The 23653-nt window shown below is 43.3% G+C and overlaps 1 protein-coding gene across 2 annotated transcripts in view; it reads right to left on the bottom strand.

The window, feature by feature from the left end:
• Positions 1-23653, bottom strand: part of LOC307250116 (semaphorin-3F-like) — a 60496-nt gene that overhangs the window by 16061 nt on the left and 20782 nt on the right. Inside the window, exons 3-7 of one of the 2 annotated variants that reach the window (XM_080027075.1) lie at positions 6783-6943; positions 6347-6409; positions 5732-5851; positions 4199-4288; positions 2393-2486 (exon numbers count right to left, since the gene is read on the bottom strand). In XM_080027075.1, the coding sequence (XP_079883201.1) occupies positions 2393-2486; positions 4199-4288; positions 5732-5851; positions 6347-6409; positions 6783-6943 (528 nt within the window). The remainder of the gene's footprint in view (positions 1-2392; positions 2487-4198; positions 4289-5731; positions 5852-6346; positions 6410-6782; positions 6944-23653) is intronic. The other variant, XM_080027076.1, reaches the window with a different exon arrangement.

Here is a 23653-nt window from a genome sequence, read left to right as displayed (position 1 = left end):
TTTGTATCTCATTCATTTTAAACATATAGAATACAGCTAGTTAGTCCAGGTATTAAAGTGCAATGATATAAACCAAACAATAATTAAAATCTTAGTTAGACAGTTATTAGAAACAGTGCATCACTACAGGGGAAACAATTTGAAGAAGAGGAATAAACTAGTGGCTGGAGCTTAGTTCGACAAAGCCGCTATCATTACTCTAGTCAACCAAAGTGGTGTTCCAGTCCTGATCATGCAACGTGTCTGACATAACTTGTGATCCCCAAAAAGGTTTGATCAGCTACTAACCTGCCCATTGCCTTTGGAAAGAAGTAGTTAAGTTGGGCGTTAAGTAATCTCACTTTCGAGCAGCTAAACACATTATTGGTTGCATGACCTTTTCTTACTTAAGTTAGTCCTAGTTAACCAAAGGTTCACAGCAACTGAACAGAGCATTTAAATTAGTTCTAAGTGTACTTATTAATTGCAAATGTTTATCACATACAGACAATTAAGCTTCCAGTCATAAATTAGTTCCTGTGGAAATTAACAACATGCTTGTCAGCCACAACTATTAAACCACCATAACATTTTCTGGTTCCTTTTCCTAAAAGCTAAATTAATGTATTTACGATCTGTATTTCCCTCGTAATTAGCATATCGGCTTTTATTTTTCTTTCCTGGAAATGTCCGAGGAAACCACTAACAAATGCTGGGGCACATAAAATAAAGCGTTACCGAAAAACAGCGCCCAAACCTCTTTAAAAACAGCCTTTACACGCACTCCATAAAATTGTGAGCACATCCATGTGTGTGGACTGACACATGTATACAACAGCCTTGTTAAGCCACATGAAGGCTAGGTGTTGGCCCTCCAGCTGCTCTAAGGGCCTCTGAGGAGAGCAGGTGTGCCTGTCAGAGCTCTCAGGGATGGGCTAAGGAGACAGCAGGAGGTGGGGCAGAGGAAAACAAAAAAACACTGTCCTTCCACAATTACATTCAATGTCATGGTCTCCTGCAGCACTTCATGGAGATTTATGGGGTATCATTAACATGTCTGTGGATGATGGGATGTCTAATGTAGTGTAGCGCTGGGCAGTCAGTGGTCAATGGTTAATCTATTGTTGAGGTACAGGGTTCTTAATCCTTATCAACACCAGACTACACAGTGTCCCACGTATGACACTAAAATAAACTGGTGGAAGTGGGAGGTTAATCCATCTTGGACGATACTGGTCAGCTGGCACCGCGCTAATGTGGGAAAGCAGTGGCAGTGATTAACACCCGCTGTCTCACCCCGCAGAGACAAGATCGCCTTTCACTGGTGGCAACTGTGTGGTCTGGAGCTGGCTAAGTGACCTTGGGCAAAGGGACAGAGGACACCGCCTCGTGAGTACTAAAACATGCTACAGGATCCAGAATTAATCCTGTCTATCTCGTAAATGTACTATAATAGGATTGATAGATATAGTTAAAAAAAGTTTTAAAACATAAGTCTTCGCTAAAGAAAAGTTGATCACCTCATTGATTTTTGACATTCCAATACATTAGTTGTGTATTTGCTCTGGTCCAAATCAGTGACTTATTTGTAATAATGTGGCAAATTTAGTTCACCGAGTAGTGTTTTTTAACAAGCAGACCAACATGTTATGTGTCCAAGGAAACTGCTCTCTAATTGGTCATAATCGCTATGCAGGAAAACTCCCGTAAATAAAAAAAACAAATAGCAATAGCAAATGATTCACAACATTTTCATACACATTAGGTGACCTTTCGTTCCCCTAATGGAAGAGTCTTCATTTGTTATGTGTCTCCCCTCATTTATAAAGGTTTGCCTATTTAATTCCCCCCCCCCCCCCCCTCTCCCCTCTGTAAATATTGTTGGTTGATCATTAAAACGGGCAAATTCCTATGGCTCTATGGGAAGTAAGACTGCATGATCCCTAGGAATAAAGAACATATTAAATTCCAAATGGTGGTAAAAGCACTGAAAATTCTTCCCAAAATGTCTGAAGTGTTTTCATTGGAAGGCACCAATTCCCCAGTGAGGGATTCACATATTATTGGGAACATTTCATTGTGCCCATCTTTACCCTAACAAGGAAACATTCCTGAGGATGCAGTGATTAGGATGATGAGACTAAACAGCTCACTGTGGGAAATAGGCACAGAATGGAAAGGACACTTGACACCTGACCTTCTTGACTCTTTTTTTCAATGGGGGACGATAAATATATTCTTTTAACATTTGCCAACAATAACAATTGTGAGCACAGGCCAGTCTATACTAAGAACCCAGAGATTAATTGATGAAGAACCCATATGGGGTGACACTACCGCTGCTATGAAGACTGCTGGGCCTTTACTGTACACGTGCCCGGTCCTCATGTGACCAAACCCAGATGATACTCACTGATCAAAGCTGAAACGCTGTTAAGCTTGGGGTCGTAGGAGCACTTTCCCTTCCCAGATTCCACTCTGCCCGGCTCCAAATGGAAGATCTCTTCCTGAAATGGAAAAATCATATGGAGAGACGGCAATAAATTCAGCTGCTCTTCATCTTGTCACTGTGATTCCCTTGAGCAGGGGGAAATGAGGCAGCGAATGTGCTCCCTCTGAATCCTGTGGGACCCATACGGCCTGATGGGGGATGAAGTATTAGAATAATGAGAGTGTGTTCATACAGAAAAATACATGCAGGGGGGAAAGCAAGACATTTCTAGTCTGTCTCTATGCCACTGATCCACAGAAAACAATATGTCGTGGGCTGCCTCTCTCGACATATTAAAGACGCTTGCCAAATATCTCTCAGCCTCTTGGTGCCTATGGCTGACACCTGCAATCTAGCACAGTAAAAACAAACCTGAAGGATGGAGGCTGGATGACTGATTTTCACTGCTTGTGGCATCCCCTGCACGCAAGCACTGAAAGGTGATTGGCAGGAATTTGCGTATGAGAGCGGGAGAAAATATGAATCAGTGGCATGCGATGACATGTCCCATAGCCCTGCCTCACAGACCAAAGCATGTCCAAATAATTTTTCACTCCCAATGGATACATACAGTAGATGGAGACATCTCTGTCATTGTCCATCAGCACTAAAGCAGGGCAGAGAATACTGTGCCAAACTCACTTCATTAGATCATACGCACACCCTTGTTGTGCAATTCCCTAGCTCATCTTTGATTAAAATCACCACTTGTGAAAATATTAAAGTGCTGGCAGCTGACTCCGAGCTGTGCCAAACGTTGACGTATAAAAAAAAAGGTCACAAACATTTATGTGTTACCAGAGGGAACACTGCAGTGAACGTGTTTTTACAACCCTGCAGTAAAATATGACCCTTCTAAAAAGTTACAGATTTTAAAAAAAATTGAACTTGAAAAAAATTGCAACATTTTTTGTGTGTCCCACTTGACTGAAAGCCCTTATGTGCTTTCTAAAGTCACTTTGTGTGTTTCAAAAGTGCTTGGAGAACTCAAACACTGGAGGCACGTTCAAGTATGTGGCACTTTTATGTCCTTTTGCTGCGCAGCTAGTTGGCTACAGATGGCTGGTGTTTGCTCTGGGCTAACAGAGCCTGCTGTGGGAGCGAGTCAGATGCTGACTAGTCCTGCCGCCTCTCTGGGAGAGACTGCACCACATTCCTTTAGGAGGTGGAGGGCTCGGCGGGGTGAGGCACTGATGGGTGGGACATTTTTCATTGTCTAAGATAAGCAGGATTGAATGATTTGGGTGTCTGTTGTTAAATAAATGTTAAGTAGATACCGATTAAAAATGAATATGCCATGCATTGAACAGCAGTGAAAGCCTATTTAATTCAATCTGTGCCTAGAGAAAGTCAACAGAATTTTTTTAGCAGCCTCAAAAAGCCATTTGCACTTGATAACCTAACCCAGCTATCATGCAAAACATGGCATTTAGCACAAATGCAAAGCACAAAAAAGGACAATGACGGATACGAATGGGTGCTCAGACAGTGAGGCTTACACAAAGGAAATATGAGTGAAACAAAATTACATGAAATTAAATGCAATTTCACACTACACAAGACTTTGAGATTGTGCACGGATGGGAAAAGATGCATGCCAAATGTTATGGAGATAAAAAAAAAAATGATGGCCAAGTTAATGATGAGACAAAATGTGCTCAGACACAAAGAGAGGGAGCCCAGGCGATATGCATTGGGCTGAGGTGCAGACAGGGGCACACGTCGCACCTTTAGTCCAAGTGTCTCGTGCACGGCGCTGGGTTCAGCTGCGCGGCTAGCCCTTCCTCTGGCCTGGGCCATCTGTAGATACATGGACGTCTAAAACAGGAGACAGCAACAGAGTCTGGATGTTACCTCACTGGATCAAAGACCCTTCTGACGGCTATTTGCATCGGTTGAACTTGTCGGATACCTGTCTATCACTTCCACACATGATGAGAAACTCCCAATAACAATACTATTGAAATAAATATAATTCAAGTTCATAAGGGGAAAAATTGCAAATATACTTTATGTGTGTGTGTGTGTGTGTGTGTGTGTGTGTGTGTGTGTGTGTGTGTGTGTGTGTGTGTGTGTGTGAGACGTTTAAAGCGTAGTGTATGTACAAAATAGTGAATGTGTTTTATTGGACAGAAAGGCAATATTAATAGCTCTCCATCCTGTGGTTGAGACCATTATGGCTCTCGTAGTATGCATTGCCCTAAAAGCTGCTGCCAAAGCAAAACATTTGGCTAATACAGTTTACAAAAGCTACAAGGTTCCTACTTTAAGCACTGGAGAACTTAAAAATATACCCTGTGGTGGTTTACTCAAATGACAACAATCTGCCTGAATGTTAAAATAATATTGACAAAAAGTTTCCTATATGTGTGTCAGGATATGTAGGACGTGTGTGCATGAATATGCGTGGAGTGTACTATTTCATGTTTTTGCAATCATAGTTTACTCCCCAGCCCAGCTAAGTAAAAGGTGCTCACGGGGGGAGACTCAGACCTGTCTGTTTAATGCGAATGAGTAAAAAACAGCCTTCTCATTAATGGACTAAAGCTGGAACATTCCACTGGCACCCCATAATGGGAGCTCCCGATTCCAATTACCCAACGTCTAGCATGGTAGAGGCTGACGGGTGGACTGGGTGGATGCATGAAGGGGTGGATGGATAGGTAAGTGAATGGTTGGAAGCCCTTCGTTAGTTAAGGGTCATACAAGAACCATATCCAACAAGGGACCAATGCCAGACTCGCTTTCCATTGCAAGTTCTCTGCATTGTACAGTATAGCTTGAGCGAGAGTCCAATAGGATATTTATTTTAAAAAGTCCCCCGGTCCTCATTAGGTGAACAAGTGTGATATTTAAAGAAGACTGAGGTGTTAAAGGGGAGTATGGCAAGGTAGTGATGCCTGGCTTGGTTTTAAGAAATTCAAGAGGTCCCATTAAAAGGCTGAGACTAAACAGAGTACCTTTTAACAGCTCACTGGGGATGACAGCTGTGTGCCGGTGAAGCTGTGTCGGCTGCTTTGCCAGACACAAAAGACATGTTACCACAAGGAGGTTTAATGATGGAGGAAAACCATAAAAAAAATAAAGGGGACCTAGTGTAAGGTGTATGAGGAGTAAGAACTTGGGTAGGAGGAGAAAGAAAGAGGAGAGGCAAAGCTATGCCATTCGTGAAGCAGGTGAAGAAGAAAGCTCATTGCCGAAAGTGGTGTACCGAGAGATGGCCTTCTTGGTTGGAACATTCCTCAAATTTTTAACCCTAACCTGAGGTTTGCGTCCACGGTTGACAAAGGTACAGACTGGATTGTAAGCGCCTGTCCCACAGACATACAGCTGAGTCCGGTTCCATGGCTCCACCAGACGGATGAAGTTTGCACACTCCTCCTGGAGATACACAAAGACTAGAGTCAATACAACTGCAATACAGATCTAAATGAGAAGCAATTCATAACCATATTTAACTTCTACACCTTGTGCAGATTTACTGAAAAGTCTAGGTGACTAAAAATAAACCAATTATAGTATGCTTCCATTAGAAATGTGGCCAATATATCGAACTCATCCAGTTGTGTTGTGATCTCCACCCTGTCCTGGCAGAGTGGGATGATGAGATTGACTACATTGCTGTGCTCCAAACCATTCCTGTCTCCTTGGCTAGACAGATGGGAACCAGCACTTTTACTGGGCCAAGTCTGAACCCCACAGGTAAGTGGCATTTTCACAGGTTCCCTCACATTAAAACCAATAAGCACAATGGAAGAACCTGTATAGTGTAACACTAAGCATTCCAAAAACTACATATTTTCTTCTTTTATCCAAATCAAGTTGATGGAAATCACCTCAGCCAAGGTAATGAATCGTGTCAACATGCATACTTACATTGGCGTCCTTCCCACTCACAAGGCACTCCATCCTTCTTCGTTCAGACACTGGCCAGTGGATCTGCGAGGTGGGGAAACAAGATATTTCACAGTTAATGTCCAACCTGCTACACCTCACTGGCATTCATGAGATTTCTGGGCTAAATTTACCAAAAGGGATATCCATCCAGGCTAATATTAGTCCTGTTGGGATTGTCAAAACCCATTTACAGTTTTTGGACCTGTCTCCAAGACGAAATTCACTCCAACAAAAACTAACATGTAAGCTGACTAAATTGGTTGCTTCTGGGGCAATAGAAAATAACATTTTACCCTGGGGGGTAGCGTTTGGACTGCTGAGGTAGGGGCACTTGCTTCATCCAAGTGTAACAGCCCATTTGAGGCAGTGTCAGTGTTTGGGATGAGGGGTGGCAGGGTCATGAAAATGGTCTTACGATATGTGGGTCCTTGTTGATGTCATGGAGGTCCAGGGACAGGATGTGGTCCTTGCTGCCAACGTACATGCGGTCATGGTCCTCATCCATACGCAGGATCCGGTAGTCGGTGGTGTTGAGAAGGTAGGCGAAGTGATGAGCAGTGCCCGTTGACCTCAGCTCTGAATGGAGACAGGAATATATATATATATATATGTATATCTGTTAATGACAGCTGTGGCAGTACATGCACATTTCTACACACACAAGCATGCACAACTGACACATTCTTCCAGCCACTCCTGAATATCCGTGTGGAGTTATCTGATGGTTTTCCACCAACACTGCTGTAACTTAACACCACACATTAGAGACAAGTGCTACTGAGTATCTGTCACACCGTGTTGATGGCTTAATACCTCCTGAGTGGATCAGAAGACCTAGAAAAGTCTCTCATCATTGGCGGTCTGTGACTCAGACCTCAAAAAAGACAATTACAGTAGTTTGAAAATGAGATATAAGGTTTTTAACACAAATGCATACCGTACATATGGTAGGGTAAGGTGGATATACTGGGTTAATGCGGGGTTAAACCGCTTCATTCCTGGATGTACACATTTCTCAGAAGGTCAGAGGAGTGTGCCCCATTGGTGATACAATGCAGTGGACATGTCCTCTCATGTCGAGAGAAACCCAATCTTCCTACAGCTCTGTTTTGAAGTGTTTGTTTGATATGTTCTCCTTGGTTCAGCAACCACGTACAGGCAGGGCAAAGAGGCCACTGCTAGGCCAGCAAAGGGCCCCATGCCACACCATGGACAAACACACTCCTCCACAATCTATAGGGGGAGAGGCATTAGAGGGTGGACTTCACATATTGTTGGACAAACACAGAGGCTTCACCTAAACAGCAGGAAAGTCCTGTTTAATATGTGTAGCTTTATTCTACATCCAAAAGACCACACAAAGCTGAACCACACTTTGAGGTTGCCCCAAGTACAGTCTTGTTGATTCAGCAGCTACAAATGTGTTGAGGGTAGACCAGAGCATAAACCCTCAAATACAGTTAGCCCTGTAAGACTGTTTACAAATGGTATATCAGGACAGAGGTGTGCGAGTGTAAAATCAAAGGAAGGAAGTATGAAATGTATTCAACTTGGGTGTCGGACAGTTAAAGCAACATCCTAGAAAAATAGGGAAATTTTAGGAACATGTTTTGAGTAGGCCTAGTTGATAAATAACCACATACTTTTTGCTTATGTCATGTTAAAAGTCACTGAGAAACATTCCTGCAAGATTTTTAGGTGGGTCCGTGGAAGAGGTCTGGACACCAAAGCATGAAAAGCCATTAACATGTCCACCATTGGGCCTTAAAATAAACACCATCTAGAGACCTTTTTAAAACAGACTCTTTATGGAATCTGATATTACCAGTCTTTCCAGCCAGATCTAAATTTAACAAGGGGCTTACGTCAATAAGCAGAGATTAATAGCATTAAGATTGGCTATATTTGTACAGTTTGACTTAATAATGTTGCTCACTGAAAGGAATGTTTACAGGCTGGCAGAATGATTGACAGCTGTCAGAGCCCTACAGCAGAGGAGCTGCAAAGATGTGGTCGGACACTGTGATTATTTGTGTTGGAGACTTACGTTGAATGATGAGTCCCCCATGAGCTGTGTTTATGTGTGTGTGTGTGTGTGTGTGTGTGTGTGTGTGTGTGTGTGTGCGCAGATAGAGTGAAACACACCGGATAAGAAAGCATTGTCCACACGCACGCACGCACGCACGCACACACACACACACAACTAGGGCCAGTTGAAGACCTTCCTGAGGCAGGCTGTCAGCAACTCCTGTGTATTTGCTGTCAGACTATAGCTGGATGGGACCATCTGTCTGCTGAAGAGGGAATGTGAATAGTGCATAGCAACAACATACCCTATAGAGAGAGCAGCACATTCAGAAACAAACGCATTTGTAATCTAATCGTACGATCACGTGTTAATGTACTAATAGACTGAGGTCTGAATTCACCAGCGAAAACATTGGCCCTTAGAAGTGAACTCCGACGGGATGTCTTTGCTCACACCTTATCCTCCATAACTAATTGTAAAGTAGACTACGTCACGGAGAGCTACGCGACTTAAGTGATGGTGTTTTTGTAGAAATCAAACCTGGCAGGAAACCATGGTCTTTTATTATGAGAGAATGAATCTGAGCTGAGGTCTTTTTTTAACTAAGTACGGCTAAGGCTCTATTGGATTAATGCTGCCCAGTATGGAGCTCATGCTAAAACACAAATACAATTAGGCTTTCTGTTAACATAAGGATGACTCGGTTAAAACCTCTCGCCACGGGTTAAATGAAAGAAAAAGAAAGAGTACGAAAGAAAGCTGGTACAAAAAGAGTGAAGTCATTCTAGCCATAAAACCTCATTCCCTGTCAGTCTTTCTCAGCTCAGTCCCAACCCCACGCCTCAGGCAGGGGCACATGGCATTGTGCCTCAATGAAATGTTGATCGAGGGACGTTATAATGGCAGCAGACCGAGCTCGGCTGTTCCACTGCTCCGGAGGTCAGGCCGCCTGTGGAAACAAGCCCAGCAGGTCCCAAGACTGAGACTGATTCCAGGCAAACACCCAGTCACGATCAGGTTGGAGAGACATGCTGAGACATTGTGCTTCTCTGCGCCAGATTACAACCGATACCTCGGAGTGGCTGTGTTTTTTTTTTATTTTTTATTTTTTTTAAGACATATCAAAAGCGATACAAAATGAAAAGCATAAAAATACAATAAACAAAATGTATGTTTAAATGACTTCACAAAAAGAAAAAAAAGAAAACAAATTATCTGTATTGATGTGATATGCCTGAAAAGGAGCAGGAAGAAGTATACACTTATTTAATCCTATCCCTTTTCCATAGTAAAAAAAATTAAAAAAGTTAAAAAGAAAGTGTACATTGAAAACAAATCTGATTTCAATACACAGCCTAGCCTCTGTAAACTGGTATGTAAACAAAATGTATGTAAGCAGAGGGGGCCCACCACAACTAGCAATATTACTCACACACAGTAGGCAGTGGGTGGAGAAGAAATATGCACTGATTTTAACAAAAGAGATTTTAACAACAACCATTCTCCAGAATCACTATGTCCACCTTTAATTAAACATTTGAAGAGCTGGATGGTTTTTGGCGACCAAAAACAAAACGTTAATCCAATAGGCAGACTAATCCTTGATCTATTCAACCAGTCACATTTTATTGAATTTGACTGAACACTAAATTCAGTTCCCCCCGCCGCAACACACAACTACAGACTCAACATTGGGAGATTAAATTTAGTACCAGGAAAGCCTCACTGAAAGCTGAACTACTGTGCTCTTTGTCAGCCACATTAAGGCATGACAGCATTTTCCGCACACACAGCCTTATCCTGGAGATTTAGAGGCTGGGAGCAGTGTACAAGTGTGTCTATTAGAGCCAGATAAACTTTTAAAGTAGCCCATTACTGCGTGTAGGGTTTAGGTTCACTCCGGGGGGTCCGCACACACAGCAGGCGCTTTGTTTTTTCGGGAACGCACCGCTTCCCCCTGTGGAATGGCAATGGAGGTGAAAGTGAGCCGGTGAGGGAACCTGATCCTCGCACTCAATGTCCCTTCACCATTCACTTTTTACCTTAGCACGCCTGCACTTACATGCACATGAGAAGAATTCAGTTCAAGACATCCCGTCCAATTTTTGGCCCAACTGTCAATCTCTTTCGTTCATGTATACAAGTAGTGCATGTGAAGTAGTACAGAGAACGTGAACTGATTACACAGGACTGACCTCTCAAGTCCACCACCCAGAGGTCCACCTCCTCAGTCTGCTGAACACAGACAATCCTCTCCTCTCTCTCCCAGCATCTCAAGGTGCTGCTGGCTGACACAGCCCACTGCCGGTTCCCACAATTCAACACTCGGCTCTGGTTGCAAGAGAGGCTTTTTGCTGGTTATTTCCCAATTAAAACCGGCAACCTGCTTTTCAAACACTCTCTTAAGATGGGTATTTCCTTCCCTTTAAAGAGTGCCTTAGTCAAGAAGCTAACATTGATTCTTTTCACCAACCGTAATTCTAATAGGTTGGGGGTATTCATGGCCATAAAAATACATTTACATAGATGTACAAGGGACTCATGAGACTCCCTGTGCACTCAACCCCCCATAAAAAAGCCATTTATCCCTACACACACACCATGCTTTAAATGTCTCTCTCTCTCACACACACACACACACACACACACACACACACACACACACACACACACACACACACACACACACACACACACACACACACACACACACACACACACACACACACACACACACACACACACACACACACCCTTAACTGCTGCAAGTGTGAAGTTCTAGGTCACTTGTTTTATTTCTCTGCAGGCGTACACATCTGCTAAATCTATATGGAAAAAAAAATTCAAGTATGGTCTTTGCATGAAAATAAATGCTGATATGTTGAGCAGGCAAGTCTAACCAGTAGCACATAAGATGGGCCATCACTAAAACATGGAGCCAAATTACAAAAAGATCCACGGATATATTATATATATATTTATTTTATTGAATTCATTAGATGATTATTAGATTTCTTTTTTGAGATTGAAAACAGGTTGATGTGACTTGAATAAAATGTAAATTATGGTTGGAAAATTGCAACACTCTCTTCCCATGTGTATCGTGCATGCATGTTTGCAGACCTGTGCGAGCGTGTTTCTGACTAAAACTAAATCCCTCAGTGGCCTGTAATACAATACAGTGGTTGTATACTGGGAAGAGCTGGATGGTCCCACCATCCCATTGCACGCCCCCTACTCACACCATTATAAAAAAGAATGTATTTTTTGTCAGCTTGCCTGGTTAAATGAGGTATAGAAACATACTGTGTGGAGGAGAGACATGCCTCACTGTCAGACGGAGCCAGCCATTCCTCCTCCTGAGAGAATACTTGGCTGCTGACGGTGATCTCCGGGTCTGCAGGCCTGCATGTTATAGCATATCTCACCATCTTAAATTAATAGCCAACGGGCCTGAGTTTACTTTGGAAATATGTTTGGACAGGAAAAGTTCACTGGCATGTGGTGCACTCTCAAGATCACATAAAAAATAAAAATAATTCAATACAGTCTTATGTGAAATGATTCCTACCATGCTATCTCATAAGGGGAAAAAGAGACTGGGGTATTGGATTCAGCTGTTAATGCATCCTATACCCTGCCGGCAACTTCAGAGCTTCCTCTCGTTAGGGAGCAATTACTGCATGCAGTGTGTGACTTAACAGTACACAGAACATCCAACTCATAACTTTCCTGGCAAATTCACTAGAAGCATAGGGGGAAGCAATTGGATCATGGAAAATCTCCGGACTTTGTGCTTAAACAAAACAGAAGATAGAGAGAGAATTAAGAGCTAGTAAATACTGTACACATCCCTGGTACTTGACAGTGAAGCACAGCGCACGCTTGCTACATGACACTAGTATGGGTGTTCCACCCCGCTGCATATCTCTCTGGTTTCAAATTGAGTAAATTAAAAGGGCAGACTGCTGCCAATGACAGCGCAGGGCATGTTGCTTCTTGAAGCCTGTGCTCCGTGTAGAGATCGACTGAAGGCACAGGGGGGGATGGTTATTGGAAGAGTAAAAAGGTTGCGGTCTGTTGCTTTGACATTGAACAGGAAGGGAGCGATGAGCAATGTGGACTGAAGTGTGTGGCAATCACCTGCTCAATACGCAGCTCTGTGGGTTTTCCCTTGTGGTATGTGGGGCTGATAATTAGAAACTGCAGCCACTGCTTCAGCCTGTCCTTCTGACCAAAGACCACAGCAAGATAACACTGAGGCACTACAGCTATGATCTATTCCACTATGCTATGCTGAATTGTAAAATATTTAGTTGAATAGGGTTTCATTCCATCTGCTAAGGTTGTGTCATAAAGCAACAGAAATATCCTTTTAGCCCCTAGGTCACCATGAATGAGCTGCACTACCTGAGCATTGTCCTGAGGCAGTTTACAAGCTGCAAGAAGGAGGTGTGTTAGTTCACATGGAGCGGAGTGGCAGGAGTGATAATTAGGGTGTTTAAGAGGGGGTGGGAGAGGTGGCATGCTCTCACAACATCAAAGGCCCAGTGCAGGAATCCTGGGCCAAATATTTTAAATGCTGTCAATGCAGAGGGAGGAAAAACTCCAGTTAAGACAGTCTTATTACTCTTCACAAGAGGACACACTTCATTTCAACCGCAACCATGGAGCTCTGCACAAAAATAGCCTCCGAGACGTTTCTTGAAGGGAAAATGGCATGCTTGCCTTGTTGGCAGTTTGTTCAACTTTTTAACAAGAAGAATTAATGAGCCGAGAAGCCACCGGCGACAGTGCCACAGGTTTAAGAGACTCAACACGCATTTACCTTATGCAAAGTCTCCAAACCTTTCTCATTAATTCAGTCTTAGTCAGTTAAATATTTAGGAAGTGTGTGCTGCCCATGTACCTGCATAAAGGTGCATTTGTTCTCAAGCACAGTTTAGGTTGTTTGCCAAAAGAAAAGTGGAGATGAACCAGAGAATCAGGGCGGGACTGAGTGCACGGGCAGCTGCTATCTGCTGTGTGATCAGAGAGGACTGTGTCGATCTGTTTTCATCTTACTGTAACATGGCCTTCTAATGTTGCTTCTTCAGATTTCTGTTTACTTTACTATTAGAAACATGCTCTCGGTGCTCTGACTTGTACCATAGCTTATTGAATGTACACTTCGCAAAATGTGACAATGCATTTTAATATTAGTACAGTTTGTTAAAAAAAAGATGTGACTCAATTTTAACAGTCAGATTGCAGTTGGCGTATATCCAGACAGCCTGCATCTGGGAGTGGCTCTGGTTCTCCATATCTTATCTCAATCCGGCGAAACTTTCTCACAGTGATTTCCTGTATCTGCCAGATAAAGAAGTGCCCAATGTAGGGGCCATCGCTGCACTCACAAACATTAAGATGGGGATAAAAGGGCCGATCTCCTGCAAAGTGGACAAGTGTGTGGCCGCAGGAAGGCTGAACCGGCCACCTGCACTGCTATCTTGTTATAGCAGAGTCCCCTTCTAATCAGCGAACTCTCCATGGGCCCACAGCCGCCCTTTCCTTTGCTGTATACTTCAACAGCTCCCTTTCAACACACCTTGTCTTTGTGTCAAACATTTACAGCAGTTATTTGGGTTTGTGTAGGGGTGCACGCTTCAAAGCCAGTGGAAGAGTGACACAGCGGTTAAAGAATGCCTGTGTGATTACTGGAGAGTGGGTTAAGGGATGAGGTTAGCTAGCTGTGCTAAATGAAAAGGAACGATAACAGCACGTGAACGCAGCAGCTGCTCGCATCAAGCTAAGTCACTCTGCTGGACGGAGGATAATAAAAGAAGTCTAGGGCTCTGCCACTGTGTCACATCAGATAGGAAGATAAACAAAAATATGGCAAGGGCACAGGAACCAGAGATATGATCTGACCCACAGGTAATGTCAAAGAGCCTGGCTCACAAAGGAATGGTAATCTTTTGTGATGTTCTCTCTTTCAGCGACGTGGTGCAGGTTTTGCTGAATGCTCTAGTGTGTGTATCTTGGTGGAGAGACAGGCTCTGCAGCTTGCTTGCTGCTAGGAGAGAAAACACAGACATAACAGCAGCATGTACCAACACCTGAAGCTAACGTTTAAAGCATCAACACACTTCAGACTTGGTGGAATGAACCAAGTATGACACCAAGAGCTGGTATAAAACAGGACAATTTTTGCAAAAAGTCAAATATTTGAATCAATGTGATCCGCATAACTTATCTTGCTTGTCTGTCTCAATTTAAAGAATACATTTAAACTAAATCCACTTATTTGAGTAACAAAATGTCCCTTTGTTGGATTTGCCATCAATCAAGATCTCTTTCTGTAGTGTTCACAGCATTGGTAATAAGTGCTATTTCTGATTGTCACAGTCAAAAGTGAGAGTCATAGGTGAGACAGGCTCCAACAGGCCTCCTCCTGCATGGAGATGTAGCTCACTTGGTCCGACTGCAAGACTACATAAACTGGTGGCATTTAGCCAGTCTCCCCCTCCCTTGGCTTCCACACTGTTTGGGTTTGTTGAGTTTAGTTTGTCTTTAAACTATTATAAGTTTCAACTCATACTTGCCTCCCCTAAAAAACTTAATATGTGGCCCCAATTCCAATGATGGTAAACTGGAGTGACTCATTTGTAGTCATCCCGTCAAACTTTCTCAAAGGGTTTTGGTTTCTTTGTCTAGTTTAAACATAATTATGCTGACAAACAGTAGCCTACTTTTTTGTGCACTCAAATGCTGTAATGCGCCAGTTAAACTGCAAACACTTGATGGCATAATTAAATGTTCTGCTCCTATCTTACAATCATATCAAATTACAATGGTAATTAAGAACAGAACGGATTTGACTTCCTGACAGGCTGTCAAACCACAATACTGTTAAGCTAGTTGGCTATTCATGGCATGTTGTTTGTATTCTGTTGCTGTGAGCTCCCTCGCTAGGGAAAAGCGAGTATGACTCGCTCCTGTCTCAACACATGTTGAATGTGATCTGTCATAATGGACAGGCACCAAAACGGCTCTCATATCACACATCATTAACCACCTCTCCTGACCTAACGCTATCCAGAAGTTGAGCCATGATGCTCTGTGAGACATGACACCTTTACTGTTTACCTCTATCGCCACCTCGTTAACGCTGCACCCAGCCACTCCCCTGTCGACCTGGGGGGCTCACCCACTCTATAATTAGGTGCCACTGCAGTCCTCCTCTGTGCGACTGTCCCCCCCCTCCTTTGCTAATGGCATCAATTTGTATTCACTGTCAGCTCTGATGAGCTGTCATGCGAAGAGATGGCCTTATCACAGGGCCTCTGGCTCCCATCACCTAAGCCCCTCTCCTGCCGCCTGCCAAACGCAGTGCACTGATGGACAGGCAGAGAGGGTGAGGGAGGTGTGGGGGAGGAGGTACACATTTGTCTTAATTTTCATGTCTGTCTTGTAACAGCAGACAGATGTGCCATGGTACAGAATACCATAATAAGGAATCATAGAACCAAAAATAGTAACATCACATACAATCCCTGGCTCATATTTTGATTTTCCCCTTTTTTGACTTTCAATTAAACAACTTAATAGATGTAAAGCTAATATTACGCACTTTGGATCTGAGTTCTCTCTCAAAAGAAATGTATACCTTTCTCCCCCAATCTAGCAGAAGTGGATCAAGGTGGAGGTCCAGCTGAGGAGGATGTGAAATGTGGAGAACTATGTACAGGGAAGGGGATCCTCCCAGGAGAGTCTCGATCTAATCGCACACATCTGAACAAACATGGCAATATTTTAACTGACATGTGTTTTATTAACAGTCTTTGGCTTACAAGTGACACATATTGTCCCATTCCCATCCCACGACTGTTGTTGTGAATCAATTGCATTTTGCATTCATAGTAAACTATACCGATAAATGACTAGTTGCTAGCTCCATTTGAATCAGTATGAGCTCCTAAAATCATTTAGAATATTACAAATTCCCTGACCTGCACCGTTCAGCACTTTTCTACAAGGACTGGTCAGCTGAACTTCTGCAGCCCGGGCCAGGAGATGTGAGGAGGGTCAGAGGTCACTGGTCAGCAGTAGCAGCGCTTTATGTTCGGTTTTAATCTGGGATTAGCTCAGGGTCAGGGTTATCTCTCCCCAGCCTGAGAGGAATCAGGAAACAGGGATTGCCTGGGGTAAAGTGGCATTACTGAATGGCCTGTCCAGAATCGCAATGAGCCTGTGTTCAACAGTAGTGGAAAGGAAAGAAAGAGGGAGAGTGTATGTCGAGTATGACTAACTGGGCTCAGTGTTGCAACCTCTCTGCTAACACTCAAACATTTCCAAGCCCTGAGATCCATCTCAGTGGAGATCCACATGCGCAAACTGTGAATTACTACACCCTGTGAACTAATGAATCACCGGTACACCGGTCAAGCTATAGTTATGTACATACCTTTTGGTTTCCTGACTACATATGGTATATATAGTATGGTAAATTCATTTTAACGCTGATTTTGCACGGAAGCCACAGGAGGTAGCAGCCAAGTTTAAACAACAAAGGAACAGCATTGCAGAATGCAGAGACTAAACATGAAGCCCTGGCCCCTGATTTAAAAAGCCTTGTTACCTTTTTTCCTCCCTTATCTTAACCTGGCATGTCTCAGCTTTGTGTCACACGGTAATCCCCACATACTGGACACACTCACAGGCAAAGACACACTCTACCGTCTCTGGTATAGCTGTCTGCTTCCAGAGGGTGTGTGCGTGTGCCCCTGGGAGAACCAGAAAGCTATGAGACCAGAACAGCCTTGTTGTAATGAAGATGGATCTCTCTCAGTCTCGCTCGCAAGGTAAAATGTTAAAGCTAGTGAAAATGGAGAATGCAGGAAATAAAAAACACGGAAACCCTGCTGTGCCCAACCAAAAGCAGAGATAGAATAGATATAGGAGGGAGACTTAAGGATTTTTCAAGGACAGCCGCGCAGTACAGCTGAATAAATTCACTGTTTCAACAAATTCAGCTTAAACTTACAAACACAGTTATTCAATAACAGCAACAAAGTGATTTTCTGATAACCAAATCACAGTTGATCCGTCATTTTTGTAAGAAATTACTCAGAGGTTTCCATGGAAAATGGATTTTCTTTTCATCATATCTCTCATCAATATTATTGACATTTTTTGTATGAAAGAGAATATCTTGTGTTTATGTCAAGACAAGATGAATTGCATCGATAAGGCAGGTCTAAGCTGCTACAGGCTGATACTTTCAATTACCTTCGTCCTGTGCACTTCATGGTTAATGTTTTCCATCCAAGTAAGTATGCATTCTTTGCAGTCTAAATAGCTTCCATCCCAAGCAGAAAATCAACAGATACCGTTTGTAACAATGGAGCAACATCTTCCCAATGAAAAACTGTGTATTTAAAAAAAAGAAGGCATGATTGGCGGCTTGAAACCAACGCTGAGAAAACTATGTCAGGCATCACTGAGACATGTCCCCATACGACAATACATCTCTGTGTGTTCTCAGGTGCACCCTGACAGGCCAGTGGAAGATTTACAATTGAACAGGCACAAGATACAGTGACACCAGTGACCCATTATCATGCCCTGTGGTTATGAATGCCTTGTTTGTTTGAGCAGCGTGGGGTCACTGTGTGGGAGGCCAGTTGTTCGGGCCCCTTCCTGAGAATGACAGGAAGGCAGGACAGATTGTGACAGCAGCCATTGTAGCTCTGCTCCAGGTCTGATCCTCCCACCAGTCTCCTACTGCTCCTCCACCCATGGTGCACACTGTCCCACCTCAGCGCTTATCTTCCTCTTCCTTGGGGGTAGGGTGAAGGAGAAGTTTTGGGATGGCCGGAGCAGGAAAGCCTTTACCATTTTGTTTGTGTATCCTACCATAAAAACATGCTAAGGATGGCCTTACCTTCTGACCCAAACCACGTTCTGAACAGAGTACAATGTGTTGTCCTGAAACTGAAGATATAGTTTTCCAAAATGTAATAAGGTTAGACAGAAGCACTCTTGTGTGCACCGGTCGATCCTTGAACTTGATACAGCGCTTAATCCCAGAACAGATGCATTCTGATAGGCCTTAAATGTTGACTTTTGTTATTGAATGTATCTCTTTTTGGATTTTGTTTTGATTTCTTAATTCTGGACATTTTTGTGATGTTGTAAATGGAGCTGCTGCAACGCAAGACAAATTTTGGGCTTATACTTACAATACGTTAAAACTGTATTGTATCGTATCGATCGTCGTATCGTATCGTTTGCCATGTAGAGTTTTCTAGGATATCATCTACGAGCCTGGAAATCCAAACCAATATCTAGAACGATTCAGGGTCTGGCCACGATCATTAGACCTTCCCAACTCAAGGGGCGGCACCTAGGCATGCATTTCAAATACCACTGCACACAATTGGATAGCACTTCAACCAATCAGAGCAATGGACAAGGTGACATATTAAGCCCCGTTTGTTTAGCGAACAGCGGGGTTAACTGGTAAATTAAACTTTTGTAGTGGTTGGTGGGCAAAACAGAACATTCCTCTTTCTTGCTAATGAAAGATTTAATAGCCGTCTTCCAAATCGTTAAGCCGTCTCAAACTCGAACAACATATCCGTATACATAGATTTAATGAGCTTCAATGGATCGTGCCCAGACCAACAGGCCCAGCAAATTTAATTTGCCAGCGGCAGGTCTGGATTTCCAGGCTAGAGTCCTACATGAAAAGAGGCAGATGAGTTCATCCCTTCTTTGAACAGGGGGAGGCCGTCAGCGGAGTTCCGATGGTCCCCCTGATTCCCAGGCTTTGGGGACAGGAAGTGGGATTAGAAGACAAATCCCATTCTTCCTCACGCATGTCAGCAATGTCATTGCATTTTGCCCCATCACTTATTTTCTCCATTGAGAAGGCGTTCATCTGAAATGAAGGTGATTAGCCCTTTATAAACAGCTTTGTGTGTTTGGCTGCCGCTGCCTCACTGGGCCCGTCAGCCTGGGGGATGCCCAAAATTGGCAGTATCTCTAACTCCCATGGAAATGGATGGTCACAGGCTTAAAGCTGCAAGTGCTTGAAATATAATATGCATCTTCAGTGTTTTAATCCGCTTCGGCAACTTTCTGACGAGTCATAAGAACTAGCTTTGTTTGAGCACAATCCTTCTCTAACTAACTCTGAACCACCACAGTTCTGCAGCTACTGAAGAAGACCGAATTGGAGGTCACAAGATAGTGAGGAGCGAAAGTCATTGATTTCACTGTGCTCTCTGATGCTATAAGCCTGCTGGTTGTAAAGCCACGGTCGTTTTAAAAGGGCCTCTTTCCTTATCCTCTTTCTGAGTCAGGACGAGATAATAGGTTCCCTTAAGACGTGGGGAATCAATCTGGTGGGAGAGGATGTCCTCAACTGACCAATTAACGTTTCTGGGAAATTGTAGTGGATCTTTCTTGGTTCATGTGAAATCAACACATTAATACCAGCATGTTTTCCATAACCAAACCCTGATCATGTCAAGAAAATGGCAGTCTTCACCTAGACGTCTTAAGAATGTTATTTCGGCAGTGCAAGTTCTACAACCATGCACGGTGTTGTTAATGTGATAGTGGTGCAGGGGGTGGGTGTTGGTTTGCAGGGTCAGTGAGTTTTCCAAGCCGATTTAGCCATCCCAGTTTGTCACTGGTAATCTCCCTGCAGCTAGCCGAGTGATAAAATCCGCCTGATAATAACCGCAGGACACGGATAAAGAACGAAGTAAACAGAGAGGGTGTGAGAGAGAGATCTTGTGTGTGTGCATGCCTTCTTGGACCTCATCCCTCCGTCTCTCACACACACGTACTGATAATATGCATAGCATGCACATATAAACACACGCAAGTAATTACACTGCACACAAAAAGTGTGACTGGTGATGGGTCAGACATGCGGCAGCTGGAGAAATGTAAACACAATGTAATCATGAGAAGCAACAATGTTGTAATGGCTTCTAATTAAAGGTGTCCATTACAGCGTCTCTTCTACACATGCAAAACCAGTCAGCTAAGTAAGTAGAATTTAGCTAAGTCCAGATGAAAAGGTAGAGGACAGGGGAAAGCAAGAAGTGTGTGAAAGGTTCATATTGGTTCCTCTGAGGTGGAATATGAAGCTGTTTGCTTTGGCAACGTAGACCAAAACCTCAGCCGTCAGAGAGAGAAAAATGAGAGACATACACAGCCAAAGCATCCTCGTTCTCTTCCTTTCAAACCCCCTCGGTGTGGCCTCTTTTTTTTGCCCCACCATAAACACTTCATTTCTTTCCCAACTCAGGCAATATGCTTTTTAAATCAGAGGGAGCGATTTCATATTTCTTCTCACATTCCCAGCCAAACAGAATACATTTCAAGAGGTGGGACATTAATAAACAATACTCTGTCGCCTGTCTACACCGGGAGCAATGCAGACATGTAATCTTAAATAAGGAGCTCGTAAGTGGTGTACTTGACGGGTCCTTACCTTTTGCTGACAGCCCAGCAGGATCTCATTTAGCTAATAGATTGTACTTAAAACACATAAAGCGGAAATGTGCTTGACAAAATGTATTATGAGACTAAAGTGGCAAACGGGTTAAACAGTAAAATGTGGTAACTTTTTTAAGGGTCAAATGCCACTCTACAGGTTGTCTGGGCTGAACCCTAACTACAGGGATTTACATCTCATTCTCAATGTGTATATGTTACAGGAATCAAATGGCTAAGAATAACACACTGAAAAGTGTGATTGACTCATTCTGACGGAATCTAACTGCACAAAAAACTGTGGTTGTTTCCCAGTTCATATAGCTGTCGCCTTAATAGTGGTGTGAAACAGCACAGCTCAGCAGCATTATCTGAAGCAGGGTGCAGATACGCTAGTGGCATAAAGATCGATTTTCCCTGTTTCTTCTTTCAGCCGTGCTCTGTCCCTGCTCTTGGAGCCGAAGCACTAGTATGATTGAACGTCATTCTCTCAGCTCGAACTCCCTCTGGTACAGCAAGATCCGAAGAGACAAAACAAACCCTTCTTTCTCACTCATCACTTGATTGCCCTGCAGCCCTTGTATGTGCTTAAATTGGCAAAGTGACCTTGTTGAGGAAAATACCAACTGTCAATCATTGATTACCAGGACTTTTTTACACTTTCACTTAAGGGCTCCCCTTTCAAGTTTGATCAATATCAGGCAAAAAGTAGTCAGAGACAGGAACACAGCAGAGTGGCCATTAAGGGAGCATGGAGCCTCGGGGAAGATAGGGCATTTTAAATGGGCAGCCTATGCAGGAGAATGGGAAGAGGGAGGGGTCTCAGTATACAGCCCATCAAACTGCACCAACAGTTTTTTGTAAAACAAAGGCACGCACACTTGATGAGAGTGTTTTCTGCATCATTCTTGCTGTCGTTTTCCAACACGGGTACACAAAAAAACAGCGGGTCAGGGTAATGTTGGTCATGCATGATGACCACAAACAAGTGGCCATTGTCCACTCACTCGGTGATGTCTCTATGAAGAGTGCATCTTCTTTTTTCTATTCATTATGAGTGCTAACTAACTGTCATAGGGCATTATAAGAGCCAGAAATAGAGACAGATTTAAACAAATGCATATAGATTAAGGGAGGATTTTCTTATTACAACTAATGAGTCTCATTTCCGTAGTTATGATAGCACAGTTATGCACAGGCGGTCAGAAAATCAGACAAACTCTGGTTAACCAAACTTATTTGGAATAGGATATAAAAGCAAAGGGTAAAATTACTACTCAGTCTATGTTGTAAACATTCATAGTTTACGTTACAGACCAACTTTGTGCTTCAACTTTGAACTACTGCACACTCACTGCTTTTCTATTCAATGAGAGATTCCCCGTCGCTGTGCACTTAAATTGTAATACACTGGAATTATCCTTTAACAGCTTTAACAGCCATCTCAGCTGTGTAAAAACACCTGTCAAGTATCTTTCTTATGCCAGCCAGTTTTCCTTTTCAATAGAAGCTAAATCCCCGTTTCACCTGAAAGAATACCTAAGACCACCGGGCAAAGACAAGAAGCCAAGCCATGTAACCACCGCATTCCACAGAAAAGTAGAATCCATAAATGGGGAATTAAAGTAAACCACGTCAAGGTAATAAAAGCTACCAGTGGCTCTGGCAATCTGAAAAGTGTGAGGTGAAAAGGTTGATCCCCCGTCTCACTTATTCCTAGATAGACATATTTGACACGGAATCAGCCGTTTAATCCGGAGAAAATCCTGCTGTGTTATTGGACCAGGATGGCCCCACTGCAGGTCTGTGGGAAGCGGCTGGGGGATTGCTGGGCTGCGTTGCCACTAAGCCATGACTTTAAGCATGCCGCTCTGCCAGCATTTGCGGCCAGAGAGCTCTGCACTCCTCTATAATGATTCATTGAACTGAGCCTCTCAATCCCTGCCCAACCTTATCTCAGCCAATGGGGCGGCATATGCTCTGTCACAGGCTGCGAGCTCTCCGGGAGACTGAGTGCACTTAGAGGTCAGCGCTGTAGTTCACTACAACCAGGTGTATAAAAAGCTTTATGTATCTTTCTGAACACTCGCTCTTCTTATTTGACAGGTCCACACTCTGTCTAACAGCCATTCTGTTGTTCGTTGGGAGTGGTATGATATACAATCCCACAAGGACTTCCTTTTATCATTCCAATAACAAACTCGCACTTCACAGACCCATGATTCTTCTGCATTCATGATAACCTTGGTTTAACCCCAAACATTTGAAGCTTACAAAAGGACTCCCCTACACAAACCCATGAAAGGTTCCCAAATCCACTGTCATTTATAACTTTTGAGGCCGGCATAGCAGCAGGGGAGGGGAGGAGAGGGCAGAGGGGAGAGGAAGAGTAAACGAATACTCTATGTGGAGCAAACAAGTTCACTGTACTACAATACATGTCAGCACACTCTGCCTGCTTTTCCTCTTGGTTGGTGCAACTGAGATTACAGGTATACATTATTTTGGTCAGAGAACCGAAACTACAAATACTGTAGACAATATGATGTGTGCATTCAACACCATATTCCTTCTAGGGTCAGTGGACTGAGAGAAGTATTGTAGCCTACCAATACCAGCCTGATTTTGTGAGCTTCACATTTGTTTCTCTCCCCCATGTTAAGCCCCTATCTCACTGGGCTGCGACTGTTTGCGACAAGTTGGAGACTGCATTCGCAAACGAGTCTCTAAACTGTCTCCAAACGTTCGCGGAGGTCTCAATT

The sequence above is a fragment of the Ammodytes marinus genome, assembly GCF_949987685.1.
Source record: "Ammodytes marinus genome assembly, chromosome: 4".
Lineage (NCBI taxonomy): Eukaryota > Metazoa > Chordata > Actinopteri > Uranoscopiformes > Ammodytidae > Ammodytes > Ammodytes marinus.
The sequence above is the reverse complement of the archived record's forward strand: the minus strand, read 5'-3'. Positions and strand labels throughout refer to the sequence as shown.